This window comes from Peromyscus leucopus, chromosome 6 (assembly GCF_004664715.2).
Source record: "Peromyscus leucopus breed LL Stock chromosome 6, UCI_PerLeu_2.1, whole genome shotgun sequence".
Classification (NCBI taxonomy): domain Eukaryota; kingdom Metazoa; phylum Chordata; class Mammalia; order Rodentia; family Cricetidae; genus Peromyscus; species Peromyscus leucopus.
Genome location: NC_051068.1, coordinates 30,792,395 through 30,808,464, shown reverse-complemented (window position 1 = coordinate 30,808,464; position 16,070 = coordinate 30,792,395). Strand labels below are relative to the sequence as shown.

Genomic DNA, 16,070 nt, shown 5'->3' with positions numbered 1-16,070 from the left:
GTGCAGGTGCTGGGTCCCCAAAAGAAGCAAAGTCCCTCAATTGTCTCTCTTCCTGGTTGTAAACTCTTTAGAGGAACTTGCTTGTTTCATTCAAACTTGCTTTTTAGATTTTTGAATTATTTTTGGGTTAGGTCTTATTTATATATAGTTCAGGCTGTCTCTGAATTTATCATTTTCCTGCCTTGGCCTCCCCAGTATTGAGATGATTACACACACACACACACACACACACACACACACACACACACACACACACACACACTCACACACACTCACACACACCCCAGAACTACCAAGTAACACACATAGTATGTTTTCTTCCTTTTGTGGACAGTGTAAACCAAGCTAGCCATGGTGTGACATGCCAGTGGGTAATTGTAGCTAGAGTTTTCCTGCCTTGCCCACAGTCAGGACAAATCTCTGTCATCCGCCAGTCCCACAGCCGCTCAGACCCAACCAAGTAAACACAGAGACTTATATTGCTTATAAACTGTATGGCCGTGGCAGGCTTCTTGCTAACTGTTCTTATAGCTTAAATTAACCCATTTCCATAAATCTATACTTTGCCATGTGGCTCATGTGAAGATTACCAGCATCTTCACATGCTGCTTGTCATGGCGGCAGCTGGCAGTGACTCCTCCTGCCTTCCTGTTCTTTCTTTTCTCCTCTCTGTTTAGTCCCGCCTATACTAGGAAGTATAGCCACGGGCCAATCAGTGTTTTATTTATTGAACAATCAGAGTAATTTGACATACAGATCATCCCACAGCAGGTAATTTTTTCTTTTTTATTAAAATTTTTTTCATATAATATATTTTGATTTTTCCCCCTCCTGAAATGACTTCCAGATCCTCCCTGCCTCCCTACCAACCCAACTTCATTCCCCTTTTCTCTTTGCCCAACAGCTCTGCCTACCTGTCCTTTGTCTAGCTATTGGCCATTCAGCTTTTTATTATGCCAGTCAGGTGCCTTAGGCAGGCAAGGTCTTTATGTGGTTAAACAAGTACAGCATGAACACAAGCAACACATCTTCACATAGTTAAACAAAGAATTCCATCCCATAACAGCAAAGAGACACCGACCACAGCAACTCTTTTAAAAGAAAACATTCACTGAGGTGGCACTTCCACTTAGTCCATTATCAGCGGGGTGGCATGCAGGCAGACGTGGTGCTGGCTACATCTTGATCAGAAGGCAACGAGAAGTAATCTCAGACATTGGGTGGAATCTTTACATAGGAAACCTCAAAAGCTTGACCCCATGGTGACACACTTCCTCCAACAAAGCCACACCTTTGAGCTTATTGGGGCCAATTGCATTCATACTACCACAGTGTGTGTATATGTGTGTATACATGTATGTGCACATGAGATTTATACACACTCACCAGAATATTTTGCCATGAAAAAGGGGAATCTTGTTTGCAGAAAAATGAGTGGAGCAAGCAAAATTAACTAGACTTAGGGAAACAAACATTGTCTTCTCTTAGGGAACTAAGACTGAAGAAAACAAAATGTGATAAAACAGTGTGAGGTGACATATACTTATAATCTCAGGCAGGGGGATAATCAGTTTTAGGCCATGCTGGATCATGGAAATAGAAGGGGGACAATTTGGGGAAAGGGACAAGGACCTGGCCTGGAAGGAGGCTCGAAAGAGTAGTGTGGATCAGTATATACTGTATGTATGAGAATGTGATAATGAAACCCATTACTCTGTGCAGTGCATATATACTAATCAGACATTAAACATACACACAATTCTGTGTTTATTGCTGTCTGCGAGACAGTCAGAAGGCCATTATCTGTGTGTTTTTGTTACTATGTGCATTTGAACACATAGTCTTTGTAGGTTTTTTAAGGTATTTTATTGTGTGTGATGTGTGTGTGCTGGGGTGCACATACAGAACTTAGAGGAAACTGCTTTGGTCCTCCTTTCACCTTTATGTGAATTCTGGGGATTGGGCTCAGGTTTTTGGGCTCCATGGACTGGCTGAGCCACCTTGCTAGCACCCTAACCTTACTTTTCCCAAGGACCCATGGAACATTTCCCATGTGCCCTTAGTGTGTTGACGTCGAGCCCTTGCTCATCTGTCTTTGCTGTCTGGCAGAAATAAGGACAGACGTGAATGGTACATGCATTCATTGGACATAATCACTTGGAAGAGTGTGTTGTTTGCTTTTTTTCAACATTTACAGTGTATCTGCAAGTTGATGGGGAAATTTTAACACTTCAGCTTAAATTTTTGGTGAACTGTCTGGCTCACGATATAAATGGTGTTAATGTTCTGTTTGAGCTCAAGGGCTTCCCATGATCAGCTCCTCTGCAGTGAGTAGGTAAAATTGTTTCTAACTGCATGAAGCGAGGGAGAGTGTGATCAAAGTATACTTTCTATGCATGTATGAAGCTCTTAAAGAGTATAAATAAATATACTACAAATAAACCACCCAACCATACTGAATAACTTTCTAACAGCTGGGTGTGGTGGTGCACCCCTTTGGTCCCAGGCCTCGGAGGCAGAGGCAGTAGTATCTCTGAGCTCAAAGCCAGCCTGGTCTACTTAGTGATCTCTAGGACAGCAGTCCAAAAAGGTAGCCGATTGAGGCTGTCTCTGACCATATAATTGAAGTTAGAGAAGTTACTGACTTTGTACAGTCAAGTTTCTACTCACTGCTTTACTTAAAATTGCAGGAGTGTTTAATGCTCCATTTACAAGTAGCTTTCATACACATGTCTTTTTTTTTTTTTTTTTTTTTTTTTTTTAAGATTTATTTATTATGTATACAGCATGTATGACTGCAGGCCAGAAGAGGGCACCAGATCTCATTACAGATGGTTGTGAGCCACCATGTGGTTGCTGGGAATTGAACTCAGGACCTCTGGAAGAGCAGTCAGTGCTCTTAACGTCTGAGCCATCTCTCCAGCCCCACACAAGTCTTCTTGAGGGAGAGGAATGTGCTAGGGATTGAACCCAGGGCTTCATGCTTGCTGGGCCAGTGCTCTACCACTGAGCTACACCGAGTAGGCTGGCCTTTAAACTCACTCTGTGACCCAGGCTGATTTTAGAATCTTTCTTCTCAGCTTTTCATAAGTGTGTGCCACCCCTCCTTGGCAGTGACTGTTTTAATCTGCACATTAGTGTATAGTTTAGTGAGGAATGTGTTTTTATAGAGTCTGGTAATTATTTCTGTTTTAGTTTATGGTTTCATTGTCTTATTTTTCCAGTTGGCCGCAAACCAAAGACCCAGCAGTCACCAGTTTCCAATGGGTCTCCTGAGTTAGGAATCAAGAAGAAAGCCAGAGAAGGAAAAGGTAATTTGTGGAGGGTCATTTGGGGAATAAGATTGGTTTTGGTGACATTTTTTGCAGTTGTAAGAAGGATTATTTTTAGTAGATGTACATATAGGAGTCCCATCTCTCAGTATTTCTTAATCAGGTGTGGGTCAGCATTATGGGGAACTTATCAAAATAGCTATGTCTCAAAGAGATGAATAGTGGCAGTGTCCACAGGACAGTGCCAACCACATTGTTTCTAGGGACCATTGTTTAGGGGACGTTCCTATCATAGCACTTATCCTCATGTTGAGCCACTTGAAGAGAAGAGTCGGGTGACAATCTGTGAGCCAACAGCTCTGTACTGTGTGCTCCTAGTGACTGAGCTTAGGTCATCAGTCTTGGCAACAAGCTCTGACATTTAAGCTACCTGTGGCCTTCTGATACATACTTCTTTTCTTTGTTTCAAGACAGGGTTTCTCTGTTGTAGCCCTGGCTGTCCTGGAACTCAGAGATTACCTGGCTCTGCCTCCTGAGTGCTGAAATTAAAGGTGTGCATCACCACACCCAACTCTCTCTCTCTCTCTCTTTTTTTTTTTTAAAGATCTCCTGGAGTTGGAGTTACACGCAGTTATGGGTGCTTGGAACTGAACACAGGTCTTCTCCAAAAGCAGTCAGAGTTCTTAACCATTCAACCATCTCTTCAGATCTTCTGCTTTCTTATTTGGTGTGTTTGAAGATCCCATAAACAAAATTATCCCTGGTTAATAAGTCAATGTCTTTAGATTGATAGTCTTAAATCTTTCATTAATATGTTTAAATTTGTCCTATTTTTAATAGGTTTACTATGTAAGTCTAGTGAAAACTGTGCCTAATAACTCCACAGGGAAATTTGGTATTAGTTATATCTAAGAGGAAGAAAGAACAAACTCCAATTTCATCGATCTTTCTTAGTTTGGGACAGGTTTCTGACGTTCACTTCCTTGTCTGCCCCTAGTCATGTGCATTTCCAGTGGGTTAGGTTTTTGTTTTTCAATGTATACTGAGAAGCTAAGTGATGTATCGCAGCCGTTAGGAAGACTTGCCTGGTACACACCCAGTAGACACGTTCTCCAGCATGAAGTAGCACAGTAGTGCACACCTGTAATCCCAACAAGAGGATCAAAGATTCAGGGTCATCCTTGACTACCTAGAGAGCTTGAGGTCAGTTTGGGTTACCATTAGACCTTCCCCCCAAATTGCAATATTGCAAACATTAAAGTTACACTGTCACAGTAAATCTGTAACTAGTAAGTGGAAAGTCAGACTGTAAGTAGGAATTACTTCTGGTGGGTTTGCTTTGTGGTGGGGCTGTAACTGAAGGCCTTGCACACTAAGCAGGCGGTCTGTTTCTGAGCCACATCCTCAACTCCTCGTCACTTTCACTTAAAATTTAGTCTAAACTTGAAGCAGATGTTATGATATGGTTAAAGTTACAGTTAAAGCTGTGTTCAAACTCTAGCCATTGTTCTGCAAACTCAAGATAAAGTGTCTGTCATAGGCAGTAGTCCTGTGAAAGCTTCCATGTCTGAATTCTGCTTTCCTTAAAATTACTAAGTTGGGAATGGGAACTTGGACAGAGTAAAGATAACCTTACAGATGTTAATGAGTCTACTTAATTTAACAAACAGAATAATTTAAATTCTTGTTAAAGTCTCTGCTCACTTTTCCTGGTCCTGTCATAGGATCTAATAACCCCCTGCTTGTAAAAGAGTGGCCCAGCTGCATGTTTGATGTGGTTGAATGATGTGCATGGGTCAGGGCTGCTAGGTTCTGATGGGGATGCAGTGCTGCTTCAGAGATGATGAGGTGGTGCTGAGGAGGCTGGCCTTTTTTGGCCAAGGGATGCATACTGTGATCAGCTGTGAGCGGTTAACGAGTTTGTTGACTTTGAAGGGAGTTCTGAGTGGAAATGAAGTGCCAGTGTTTGGGTTGGAGATGGGGCCGCAGGGGTTAGGTTTGGTTTGGAAGCCTCTCCTGAAGGTCTGCATCCCAGGATAGTGAAGGATCGTTAGGAGAGGCGTCCTGGACTGGATAGGAGGAGCAAGTGTGACGTTGCCTTCTCATCTTCTTTCATCGGCTAAGGACCCCGCTCCTAGAGGTGCTGCAGGAAGCAGGAGGAGAACAGACTGCAAAGTGCTGGATCTCTCCCCCTTTCCAATGGAAACGGATAAATACAATCTTAGCCAGGTGGTGGTGGCACACACCTTTAATTCCAGCCCTAGGGAGGCAGAGCCAGGCGGATCTCTGTGAGTTTGAGGCCAGCCTGGGCTACAGAGTGAGTTCCAGGAAAGGCGCAAAGCTACCCAGAGAAATCCTGTCTCGAAGAACAACAACAAAAAAAGTCCTTTTCTTCCTTTTGGGATTAAGTTATTTATTGTACTTGCTAGATCCCCCTTTTATGCATGTTTTAACTGTCTTCCACGACTTACCATTCCTGAAATGTTAATCACTGTTTCCTGTGATTCCTTTGAGACCTGGTTACCATTGCCTTGTGATCTGTCTTACATTGTTTCCAGCTGATGATGCGTCGTTGTCTATCTTGTCTTCTACTCCCGTCCCCAAATTGTCAATTCCTCAAGGCAGAGATCCAATCTTCTCTACTTGGGTTGATAGATATGTGTAGATGCTGTAGCTGAAGTTTTCCTGTGTCCAGTCTGCCGGCAGTCAGGACAAGTCTCTCCCATTAGCGCCCCCCCCCAAGTAAACACACTTATATTACTTACAAACTGTATGGCTGTGGCAGCCTTCTTGCTAACTGTTCTTATAGCTTAAATTAACCCATCTCTATTAATCCGTAAATTGCCAAGGGGCTCGTGGCTTACCGGTATCTTAACATCTGCTTCTCATCATGGTGGCTGGCAGCGTCTCTCTGCCTCAGCCTTCTACTTCCCAGAATTTTCCTCTCTGCTTGTCCTGCCTATACTTCCTCCCTGGCTACTGGCCAATCAGCACTTTATTTATCAATCAGTCATCCACAGCAAGATGCTGTTTTTATTTTCTATTCATGTGTGTAATGTCTGTAGGTCTGTGCATATTAGTGCGGGTGCCCGTGGAGGCCAGAGGCATCAGAGTCTCAGAGCTGGAGTTTGTAGGTAGTTCTGAGCTGTCTGATAAGGGTGCTAGGATCCCAACTTTGGTCCTCTGGAAACAGAATGAGCTTGTAATCACTGAGCCATTTCTCCAGCCTCAAGTGTAGACATTTTGTTTTGCAGAGATATTTTAGTATTCCCTCATTTTTGATGTTGCTGATAGTGTGATCCACGACAAATGTTGGAGTTACATTTTATAAATATGTGCCTAGTTCAGTGGTCCATCCTCCTCCTCCTGTTTGTATTTAGGAACAGGTATCTTAGGACTAGAGCGTAAGCACATCTAACTGGCATGTTTACATATACTGAAATGATGTGATCTATTATATTCACAGTACTGGGTACACTGTGTAGAAATAGGAAATCTGGGCTCCGAGACCCTCCCTGAGCACTGGTAACAGCAAAACTGGTTAGTGCTTCTAATGAGTTTGAAGGGACTTGGGATAGAATATAGAACAAGTACAGATGATTATATTCAGAGTTCAAACCTGTATAAGTTAAGTAAGAAATTAGACTCTGTTTCATTCAGCCTAGCATTGTATTATACTAAGCATTATGCTATTGCCTCTCCTGAGCCTGAAGCCTTGGATACAGGACACATGACAGTATAGAATCTAGGGCCTCTATCAGCTTTCTTGTGGAAGTGCATACATTTTTAAGAACAGACACATAGTCTGGGCATAGTGCAGGCCTTTAATCCCAGCATTCAGGAAGCAGAGGTGCTGTGGGATGTTCTGTAGCTAGAGTTTTCCTGCCTTGCCCACAGTTAGGACAAATCTCTGTCACCCTCCAGTCCCAACCAAGTAAACACAGAGACTTATATTGCTTACAAACTGTATGGCCGTGGCAGGCTTCTTGCTAACTGTGCTTATAGCTTAAATTAGTCCATTTCCATAAATCTATACCTTGCCACGTGGCTTGTGGCTTACTGGTGTCTTCACATGCGGCTTGTCATGGTAGCAGCTGGCAGTTTCTCTGCCTCAGCCTTCTGCTTCCCAGAACTCTCCTCTCTCCTTGTCCCACCTACTTCTTGCCTGGCCACTGGCCAATCAGTGTTTTATTTATTGACCAATCAGAGCAATTTGACATATAGACCATCCCACAGCAATGTTCTGTATGGCAGATGTGTTGCTCTGATTGGTCAATAAATAAAACACTGATTGGCCAGTGGCTAGGCAGGAAGTATAGGCGGGACTAACAGAGAGGAGAAAAGAAAGAATAGGAAGGCAGAAGGAGTCACTGCCAGCCGCTGCCAGGACAAGCAACATGTAAAAATGCCGGTGGCAAGGTATAGATTTATGGAAATGGATTAATTTAAGCTATAAGAACAGTTAGCAAGAAAGCCTGCCACGGTCATACAGTTTGTAAGCAATATAAATCTCTGTGTTTACTTGGTTGGGTCTGAGCGGCTGTGGGACTGGTGGGTGACAAAGATTTGTCCTGACTGTGGGCCAGGCAGGAAAACTCTAGCTACTCAGAGGTCTTGGTTCGAGGTCAGCTTGGTTTACATAGCAAGTTTCAGGTTGGCTGACCTTGTCTCAAAAAGAAACAGCAAATAAGTATATTTAGGATTTTTATTGTAAATCAGGATATTTTATTTACAGTTAATCATATTAATGGATTTTTAAATTAATGCCTGTCATTGTTTTTGATTTGTTTTTAAAGGAAACACAACCTATCTGTGGGAGTTTCTTTTAGATCTACTTCAAGATAAAAATACTTGTCCCAGGTACATTAAATGGACTCAGAGAGAAAAGGGCATATTCAAACTTGTGGACTCAAAGGCTGTCTCGAAGCTTTGGGGAAAGCATAAGAACAAACCAGATATGAACTATGAAACTATGGGACGAGCTTTGAGGTGAGAATGAACATGGGCTGGTTTTCAAATAGAACTTACATGTCTGTTTAGATTGTCTGTTAGTTGTTAAAGTTGTTTAAAGGAAAGCTTAAAAAAAAAAATCCCTTAATGTAACTTCTAATTTTGGTGAACAATTTAGAAGAATTTCTTAGATTTGGAAATAGATGGAAGAAAGAAAGGTTTGGTCTACATGCAGAATTTCAGTATTGGAAAACTCCTATTTATTGAAAATGGATTCTGCATTTAGGACGGTTCTGGAATAGAAATTGTTACATTGTAGGTCTTTAAAACATCCAACCTAGACTGGATGTAGTGGCATACGCCTTGCAGTCTCTACTGTGGTAATTGAAGACAGGAGGATAAGAAGTTCAGTCATTCTCCTTTACATTGTAAGTTTGAAGCCAGCCTGGACTACAGTGAGATCCTATAAGAAATCCTAAATGAAATGCCTTTTCAAAGTTAATTCCCTTGTAGTTCCTGCAAACGTTGTAAATGACTTTATCTTGATAACGAAAAATTTTTGTTGTGTTGGGCAGTATGAGAAATCCATTAAATCCCAGTGTATGCATTATTGCGTTTATTTTTTTGAACAGCTTGCATGTAGCCAGCTGCTGGGCTTTGTAATCAGCCTGGCTTTGAACTTGCATCAGTTCTCCTAACTTGAGGCAGGAGCCACTCCACATCATGGTTTTTTTTTTTTTTTTTTTTTTGGTGACAGTGTTCACATATACCACAGATTGCATCTCTACTAAACATGGCTGAGGTGATTATTCCGAATAAAGTCGGATTGTTTTTATAACAGTTCCTTGTAGTATCAATAGTGTCCTGTTTTTGGGCTAAGCTTTTCTAAAGAGAGACAAGACTTCGATCTCCTCACTTGGGAGGTGGAGGCAGGAGGATCAGTCTAGGGTTGGAAGCTAGCCTGCTCTGTGTAAACAGGTAGTGCGGTGCGGTGCTGGAGATGAAGCCCTTTCCTCTTAGTAGCAAGTCTCCTTCAGTCCGCAGTGCCACAGTGTCTTTGTCCACATCACGGTTCCAGAGCTGCGTCAGCCACGTGTCTGATGTGACCAAAGCAGCTCAGGAAGAGCGGGACCTTGACCGTGGGAGGACGGGCGTCACCTCCGCAGCCAGACACAGATGGAGGTGGGCACTTAGTTTGCCTCTGCTTTTCAGTGGGTCATCCATGCCACACTGTAACCACGAGTTAGTTCTTAAGTACTTGTAGACCTGGTCAGATGGACAGTCAGTGTTAACCATCTGGGCCTGTGGCACGGCATAGCAACTCATTTCCTCACAGCTCTGTAATAATCTTAGAAGTGCTCATCTCCAGAGGAGAATGTCTGTCAGTGCCGGCTTTCCCGTGATGGCGGTAGTACGATCGACTGTTTTTCCTCTCACAGATACTACTACCAAAGGGGGATCCTTGCCAAGGTTGAAGGGCAGAGGCTGGTCTATCAGTTCAAGGATATGCCCAAAAACATAGTAGTCATCGATGACGACAAAAGCGAGCCCTGCACTGAAGACCTGGCCGCAGCCGCTGATGAGAAGTCCTTAGAACGAGTGTCACTGTCTGCCGAGAGTCTCCTGAAAGCGGCAACTTCGGTGCGAGGCGGTGGTGGCGGCGGCGGGAAAAGCTCCTCTCTGAACTGCTCCAGAGCCGAGAAAGGGGTGGCCCGAGTTGTGAATATCACCTCCCCTGCTCACGACGCTTCCTCCAGGTCTCCTCCCAGCACAGCGTCCGTGGCGGCGGCAGCTCCCAGGTGAGGAGGCGGTTCACTCTGACACAGTGCAGCAGTATTTGGATGCTCCTTGGGACAGAGGAGCTGTGCTTGTTTAATCTCTGTTAGCCAAGGCTGGGTGAACACTGGAAAACAAGCATCGTAGGGCTGGAGATATGGTCCGTGGGAAGAGCACTGGTTGCTCTTCCAGGACCTGGGTTCGCTTCCCATCGCCCACAAGGCACCTCACAACAGTCTGTAACTCCAGTTCCAGGGGGTCCAGCACCCTCATACAGACATGAATGTAGACAAAACACCAATGCACATAAAATTAAAAAAAAAAATTTTTAAGTGTTGGATTTTTTAAAATATACTTTTAGCTATACATAGTGGAACACATCTATAGTCCTAAGTACTGTGAGGCTGAGGCAGAATCACAAGTTCAAGGCCTGCCTGTGCTACAGAGTGAGTTCTAAGCTGGCAGTGAGTCAGCAGGACCTTGCCTCAAAAAGCTGGGGCTGTAGCTCAGTAGTCCGCCACTTGATTAGCATGCGGGAGACGCCAGGTCCAGTCCCAGTAGGGAGCTGGGAGAGTTTTTCCTCAACTTTACTACAACTGTCAAAGTTGGAAGCACTGGTTTTAAGCCTTTGGATTTGTATTTACTTTTTTTTTTGTTTGTTTTTTGAGACAGGGTTTCTCTGTGTAGCTTTTTGCGCCTTTCCTGGAGCTCACTTGGTAGCCCAGGCTGGCCTCGAACTCACAGAGATCCGCCTGGCTCTGCCTCCGAGTGCTGGAATTAAAGGCGTGTGCCACCACCGCCTGGCTTGATTTGTATTTACTTTTAAACGTGAGACTCATTTTTAATTTAGTATTGAACATAACCAACTTGTTTGGTTTTCATCCACCAGGACAGTCCGTGTGGCGATGCAGGTTCCCGTGGTGATGACATCACTGGGTCAGAAGATTTCCACTGTGGCAGTTCAGTCCGTCAATGCCGGCACACCGTTAATAACCAGCACCAGCCCAACGACAGCCACCTCTCCAAAAGTAGTCATTCAGACAATCCCGACCGTGATGCCAGCCTCTGCTGAAAGTGGAGACAAGATCACCATGCAGCCTGCCAAAATTATCACCATCCCCGCCACCCAGCTTGCACAGTGTCAACTGCAGACCAAGTCCAATCTGACCGGGTCGGGAAGCATTAACATTGTCGGAGCCCCCTTGGCCGTGAGAGCACTTACCCCCGTCTCCATAGCCCATGGCACTCCTGTAATGAGACTATCTGTGCCTGCTCAACAGGCTTCCGGCCAGACTCCTCCTCGAGTAATTAGTGCGGTCATAAAAGGGCCAGAGGTGAAATCGGAAGCAGTGGCCAAAAAGCAGGAGCATGACGTGAAAACTTTGCAGCTGGTGGAGGAAAAGGGCGCGGATGGGAATAAGACAGTAACCCACGTCGTGGTCGTCAGCGCGCCCTCTGCCATTGCCCTTCCTGTGACTATGAAAACCGAAGGACTGGTGGCCTGTGACAAATGAACTGTGAGTGTCGGAAGGGAGTCACGGAGAGAAGCGGAGGAGGACTGTGAACAATTGTGCATAGACGAAAGCAGTTCGACTTACTGGAAATAGTCACCTATCCCATGTTTCAGTGGGAAGTGAACTACACGTTGAGATGCTGACAGAAAACTGCCTCTTAAAATAGGAACAACTGAACCCTCCATAAGACAAGACTGAAAGGGACCAAGCAGCCCACTACACTATCAAGTCACACTAAGAGTTGAACACTAACACCTGGAAGAGGTTACATAGTTTTCAGTGGGGCGGGTTGGGATGGGGGATGTCATTGTTACATAGAGCAATTCTCGATGCGTTTTATATGCATACCAGCAAATTCACTGTGTTGGCACAGTGCTCACTTAACTGGTGCTATGTGAAGACTCTGCTAAGATAGCTATTCTAGAATATGAACTGAGTGGATCCAAAAGCTCCAGGAGAGGATAGCAAAAAGATCTAGTGCGTTTTCTTGTTTTATTTTTTGTTTTTGAATATATATATCATATAGCTTAAGCTGTTTTAAAACAAAGGCCTTAGACTAATTTTCAGTTTTCTTTCTTGAAATAAGCTAATGGCTTGTTTGTGTAAAGCTTTTTTATTAAAGGAAAAAATTTTAAAAATCTTGTACCTAGCACAGTATTGTTATAGAATTTACATGTAACATTTTATATGGTAGTTTAAGTCTGTTGGTTTCTTAATTGTGAGGAAATTGACTGTTGGCTCTGGCCCTTCACTATAACGTACCGCGTCGTCGTTCAGTTCGGCCCTGGCGTCTTGCAGACACCGCAGTATCAACCCTGTCATTCTGAACTCCAGGCTCCGCATGAACTCGTCAGGTAGCGCTCCTACCTGCTCTTGGTTTCCTTTCTCATTCTCTCCCTTCTTTCCTCCTCCTCCTCCTTTTTCTGTTTTAGTTGGCGTGTAAGAGGGAAAGTACCAGTGTTCAGATTTGAACTATAATAGTTTGTATATTCAACATTTGAAGTATATTCTATTTTGTTGTACTCTTGTTTCAAAGTGTATTCAAGTAGGTTTTCTGAAATATAGAAGTGAAATTTATCTGGTGGTTTCGGTCTCTGGTGATATTTCTCACAGTGCTCTCAGGCCGGTACAGGGTGTCGTTTCAGTTAAGCAGTGGGTGTTTTCTGAAGTACTACATGAAGAAATGCTGTCCTGGTCTGTCCCATTGTACTAAGGTTTAGCTAAGCAGTGGGTGTTTTCTGATTCACTACATGAAGAAATGCTGCTCTGGTTTGACCCACTGTACTAAGGGTTGGTGGCTCTCCGCACATCCCCATTTCCTTTATGGCTATGATCGGCTCCTTAACAAATGCAGTGTTTTAGTTGGCCATGCTGAGGGGTTTCTATGCGTGAAGCCCTTTCAGCAGAGTGGCAGAATGCTTGCCTGGCGTGTGCCGGCCCCTCACCTACACACTGAGTCACCTCCAGTCATACCGTTTGTTTCCATCAGACCGTTTTATGGGTAGAAACTGAGGTCCAGCCTCTCCAGGTAAAGGCTGAGGCTCACACAAATGACTTAGTGTCACACATACTTAGGACCTCCTCGACATCTTAGTTTTTCTTCCACAAATAGAAAGTTGTCGTCTATCTTTTTAGAAATTTAGATGAACTGTTCAATATTTTTTGGCCATTGTATATTTAACACGATGCTACTTATATCAGCAAAGATTTTTATAAAAGTTCCCTTTCTAACCTTTTTTTAAAAAAACTAAATTGATTTAAAAAAATTATGTGTATGAGTGTTTTGTCTGATGTGTGTGGCTGTGTACACTTTCCACTGTGCTGATGCCCCAGGAGGCCAGAGGAGGTGTCAACCCCCCTGCAGCTGGAGTTCCAGATGCTTGTGAGCCGCCCTCTGGGTTTTGAACCTGGTCCTCTGGAAGAGCAGCCAGCACTCTTTCTGCTAAGCCGTCTCGCCTGGCCACATCCCCCCTTTTCGAATCCACACACTTACCTAATGGTACTTTTAAAAATAAGGAGTCTAGGTCAATTTCTTATCCCATTGAGAGTTAACCTCAAACTCTACTTCTTAAAACATTTCCTAAATATTCATCTTTCAAAATCAATACCATGCAGTTAACTTTTGGTCAAATCTTCTATAAAACTCATTTTTCAAAAGGCTTTACGTGACTGGACCCAAGTCCTGAGCCACACAAAGCATATACAGATTTTGGTTACCTGTGCTAAGAAGATCTTAACAGCTAAATTGTAACAGATACTTCTTCTGTGATTTGAACTCTATTCTAGAATAAAGCAACAGAAAAAGTTTCAAACATCTAAAACCTAAACTTGCAAATGTAACTAGAGCTTCTGAGCTCTGTCTTTGGACTATGAGTCAATATAATGAGGTCACACTCTGGTCTCCGGCACTCTTGGGAGAAAAGCCACAAAACCATAGCTTGATGCCACTGTATCCTCCAAACTCCAGCCTTCGCACTGTGGTGAACAGCCTGTGTTTTTCCTTAGATCACTTCCCAGGAGCAGTTCCAGACTTCAGTCACCACCCTTCTCCAGATAACCAAGAGACCTCTCCAGAGACACCTGGGCTGGACCCTTTGCTACAGGATCTCACTTCAGCAAACATCCTTGTCTGTTCCAAGAAGGAGATGCCTCCTGTTCATAAGCATCACTTCCCCTTCACACACCCTTGGTCTAATGGTCTAATAGTTAACAGTTGATCGTTCCATTTCGCCATCAGACCATTTATTTTTCAGTGGAGATCCTGCAGTTGCTCACTGAAGTTCACCAATAGCCCAGCTTCCAATCAAACAATTTATTTGAAAGATCTGAGGACACCTTTCAGAAGTCAGTTACTCCTTCCACCATGTGGGTCCTTGGGATAGATCTCAAGTCATGAGGTTTAGTCCTAAGCACCTTTACCTGTTTATCAAGCCGTCTCAACAGCTATGTACGTGTGCCACAGTATGCAGTGGCTGTGGAGACCGGAACGAGTTACAGTTGTGAGCTGCCATGTAGGTTCTGGGGATCAAACCTGGGTCCCCCGTAAGAGCAGCAAATGCTCTTAGCCTGTGAGCCTTCTGTTCAGCCCCTTACTTCAGCGCCCTCTTCCCCATCTCATCCTGTGCCTTAGTTGGCTTCCCAAAGTAATTTGGTTTTCCATGACATGCCTAAACGGCTCCTCTCTTGATCTGGTTTTGACTTCCAACAAAGGCTTTCTCTGTAGGGCTTTTAAGAGTTGGAGGAATAAAAGTTTAAGTCTGATGTACAAGCAGACACTACCAAATGCTTATTAAGTGATTTCATTGTAACAGCTGTTCTTCAGTTGTCATGTTTTTTTTCTACCAAATCTCGGTCTAGACTAGATTTTCACCCTAAATCTTAGATCACTCGAATTGCCACATCGTAGTTCTTCTGAGTGCTGTATTTTTCTCTCCCCTTTAGTATGAATAGGCCATAGCTTCTCCCAGGGGTCTGTAGCTGTCTCAGATACCTTGTCATTCACATCTAGATGTACTCCAAGTCCTATTGATGGTGTCTTCTGTATGCCTTGCCTCTGATAAGGCCTAGCTATGGCGTCCAGGTTGTCAGAAAACTAATCATCTTCTTGCTTCTGGAATGCTGAGATTTCAGGAAGCTAGAGTTGAGGTCAGCCTAGGCTAATGTGGGCCAAAGTTGGTAAAATGTGCATTTCATTACACCATTGTCATTAAAGTCAATGGCATCTTCTTGAAACGCCACCTACCCACGCCCGGTTCTTTGCTGGAACTACCCCAGGCACACATTTTCTCATTAAGCCATTCTATCCATAGCATCACCGCCTCCTCCACCTAGTTTTTAGTTTCCTTACTTATTGGGCTGGAATTAAGAAACACCAAAACAGAAATTCCTGAAGTGGGCTCTTGGAAGCCTTATTCAGGTGGTGAAAGGTCTCCTCTGACAGGCTGAGGCCTGGACAGTACTGAGGCATGCTGCGAAGGGGAGCTAGAAAGAACCAGTGTCCTTAGAGACTCAGGAGAGATGAAAGAACTCCACTGGACAGCGAGGCAGAACACTGCTGTAAACGAGGCTGCCTTGAGCAAGTGTCTCAGGAAAAGATGGAGGTAAGGGAAGGAGAACAAAGCACACAGGACAAGGACAACACCAGTGGACGAACCTCTGTTCAACAACTATTTACCTTGGCTTTTAAAACAGTTTCAAGTTTCCTAGGCTGGCCTTGAACTTGCTTTGTAGCTGAAAATGACTATGAACTCCTGATCCTCCTACCTCTACTTCCCCAGGGCACTACCATGTCCTGCTGGTGGTTGTTTCTGTCCTGGTGCGGGCGATAAACCTGGAGCCTTCTGTATGCTAGACCAGTGCTCCACCACTGAGGTACCCCCAGCTCAACTGCCTTGAACTATTCAGGTACTCCAGGTCCCCTATGGTTGTGACTTGGCTGTGTCCCCCATAACCAATGCCTATTCTATAAGAACTTCAGAGACAGTGAAGTCAGGCCTTGTAGTGAAGTACTGTGGGCCCTTGGCGTCTCCATCAAGCCTCCCAACATCTGAAGCATTCT

The 16,070-nt window shown here is 44.0% G+C and overlaps 1 protein-coding gene across 11 annotated transcripts in view; it reads left to right on the top strand.

Annotated features, from left to right (window-relative positions):
* The window catches only part of Elf2 (E74 like ETS transcription factor 2), an 89,443-nt gene extending 76,848 nt beyond the window's left edge, over positions 1-12,595 (top strand). For 9 of the 11 annotated variants that reach the window (XM_037206578.1, XM_037206581.1, XM_037206582.1 and 6 more), the window contains 4 exons: positions 3,225-3,311; positions 8,069-8,261; positions 9,662-10,021; positions 10,888-12,595. In XM_037206578.1, the coding sequence (XP_037062473.1) occupies positions 3,225-3,311; positions 8,069-8,261; positions 9,662-10,021; positions 10,888-11,512 (1,265 nt within the window). In that variant the 3' untranslated portion in view covers positions 11,513-12,595. The remainder of the gene's footprint in view (positions 1-3,224; positions 3,312-8,068; positions 8,262-9,661; positions 10,022-10,887) is intronic. The other 2 variants (XM_037206579.1, XM_028873332.2) reach the window with 1 other exon arrangement.
* Positions 12,596-16,070: the final 3,475 nt, after the last annotated feature.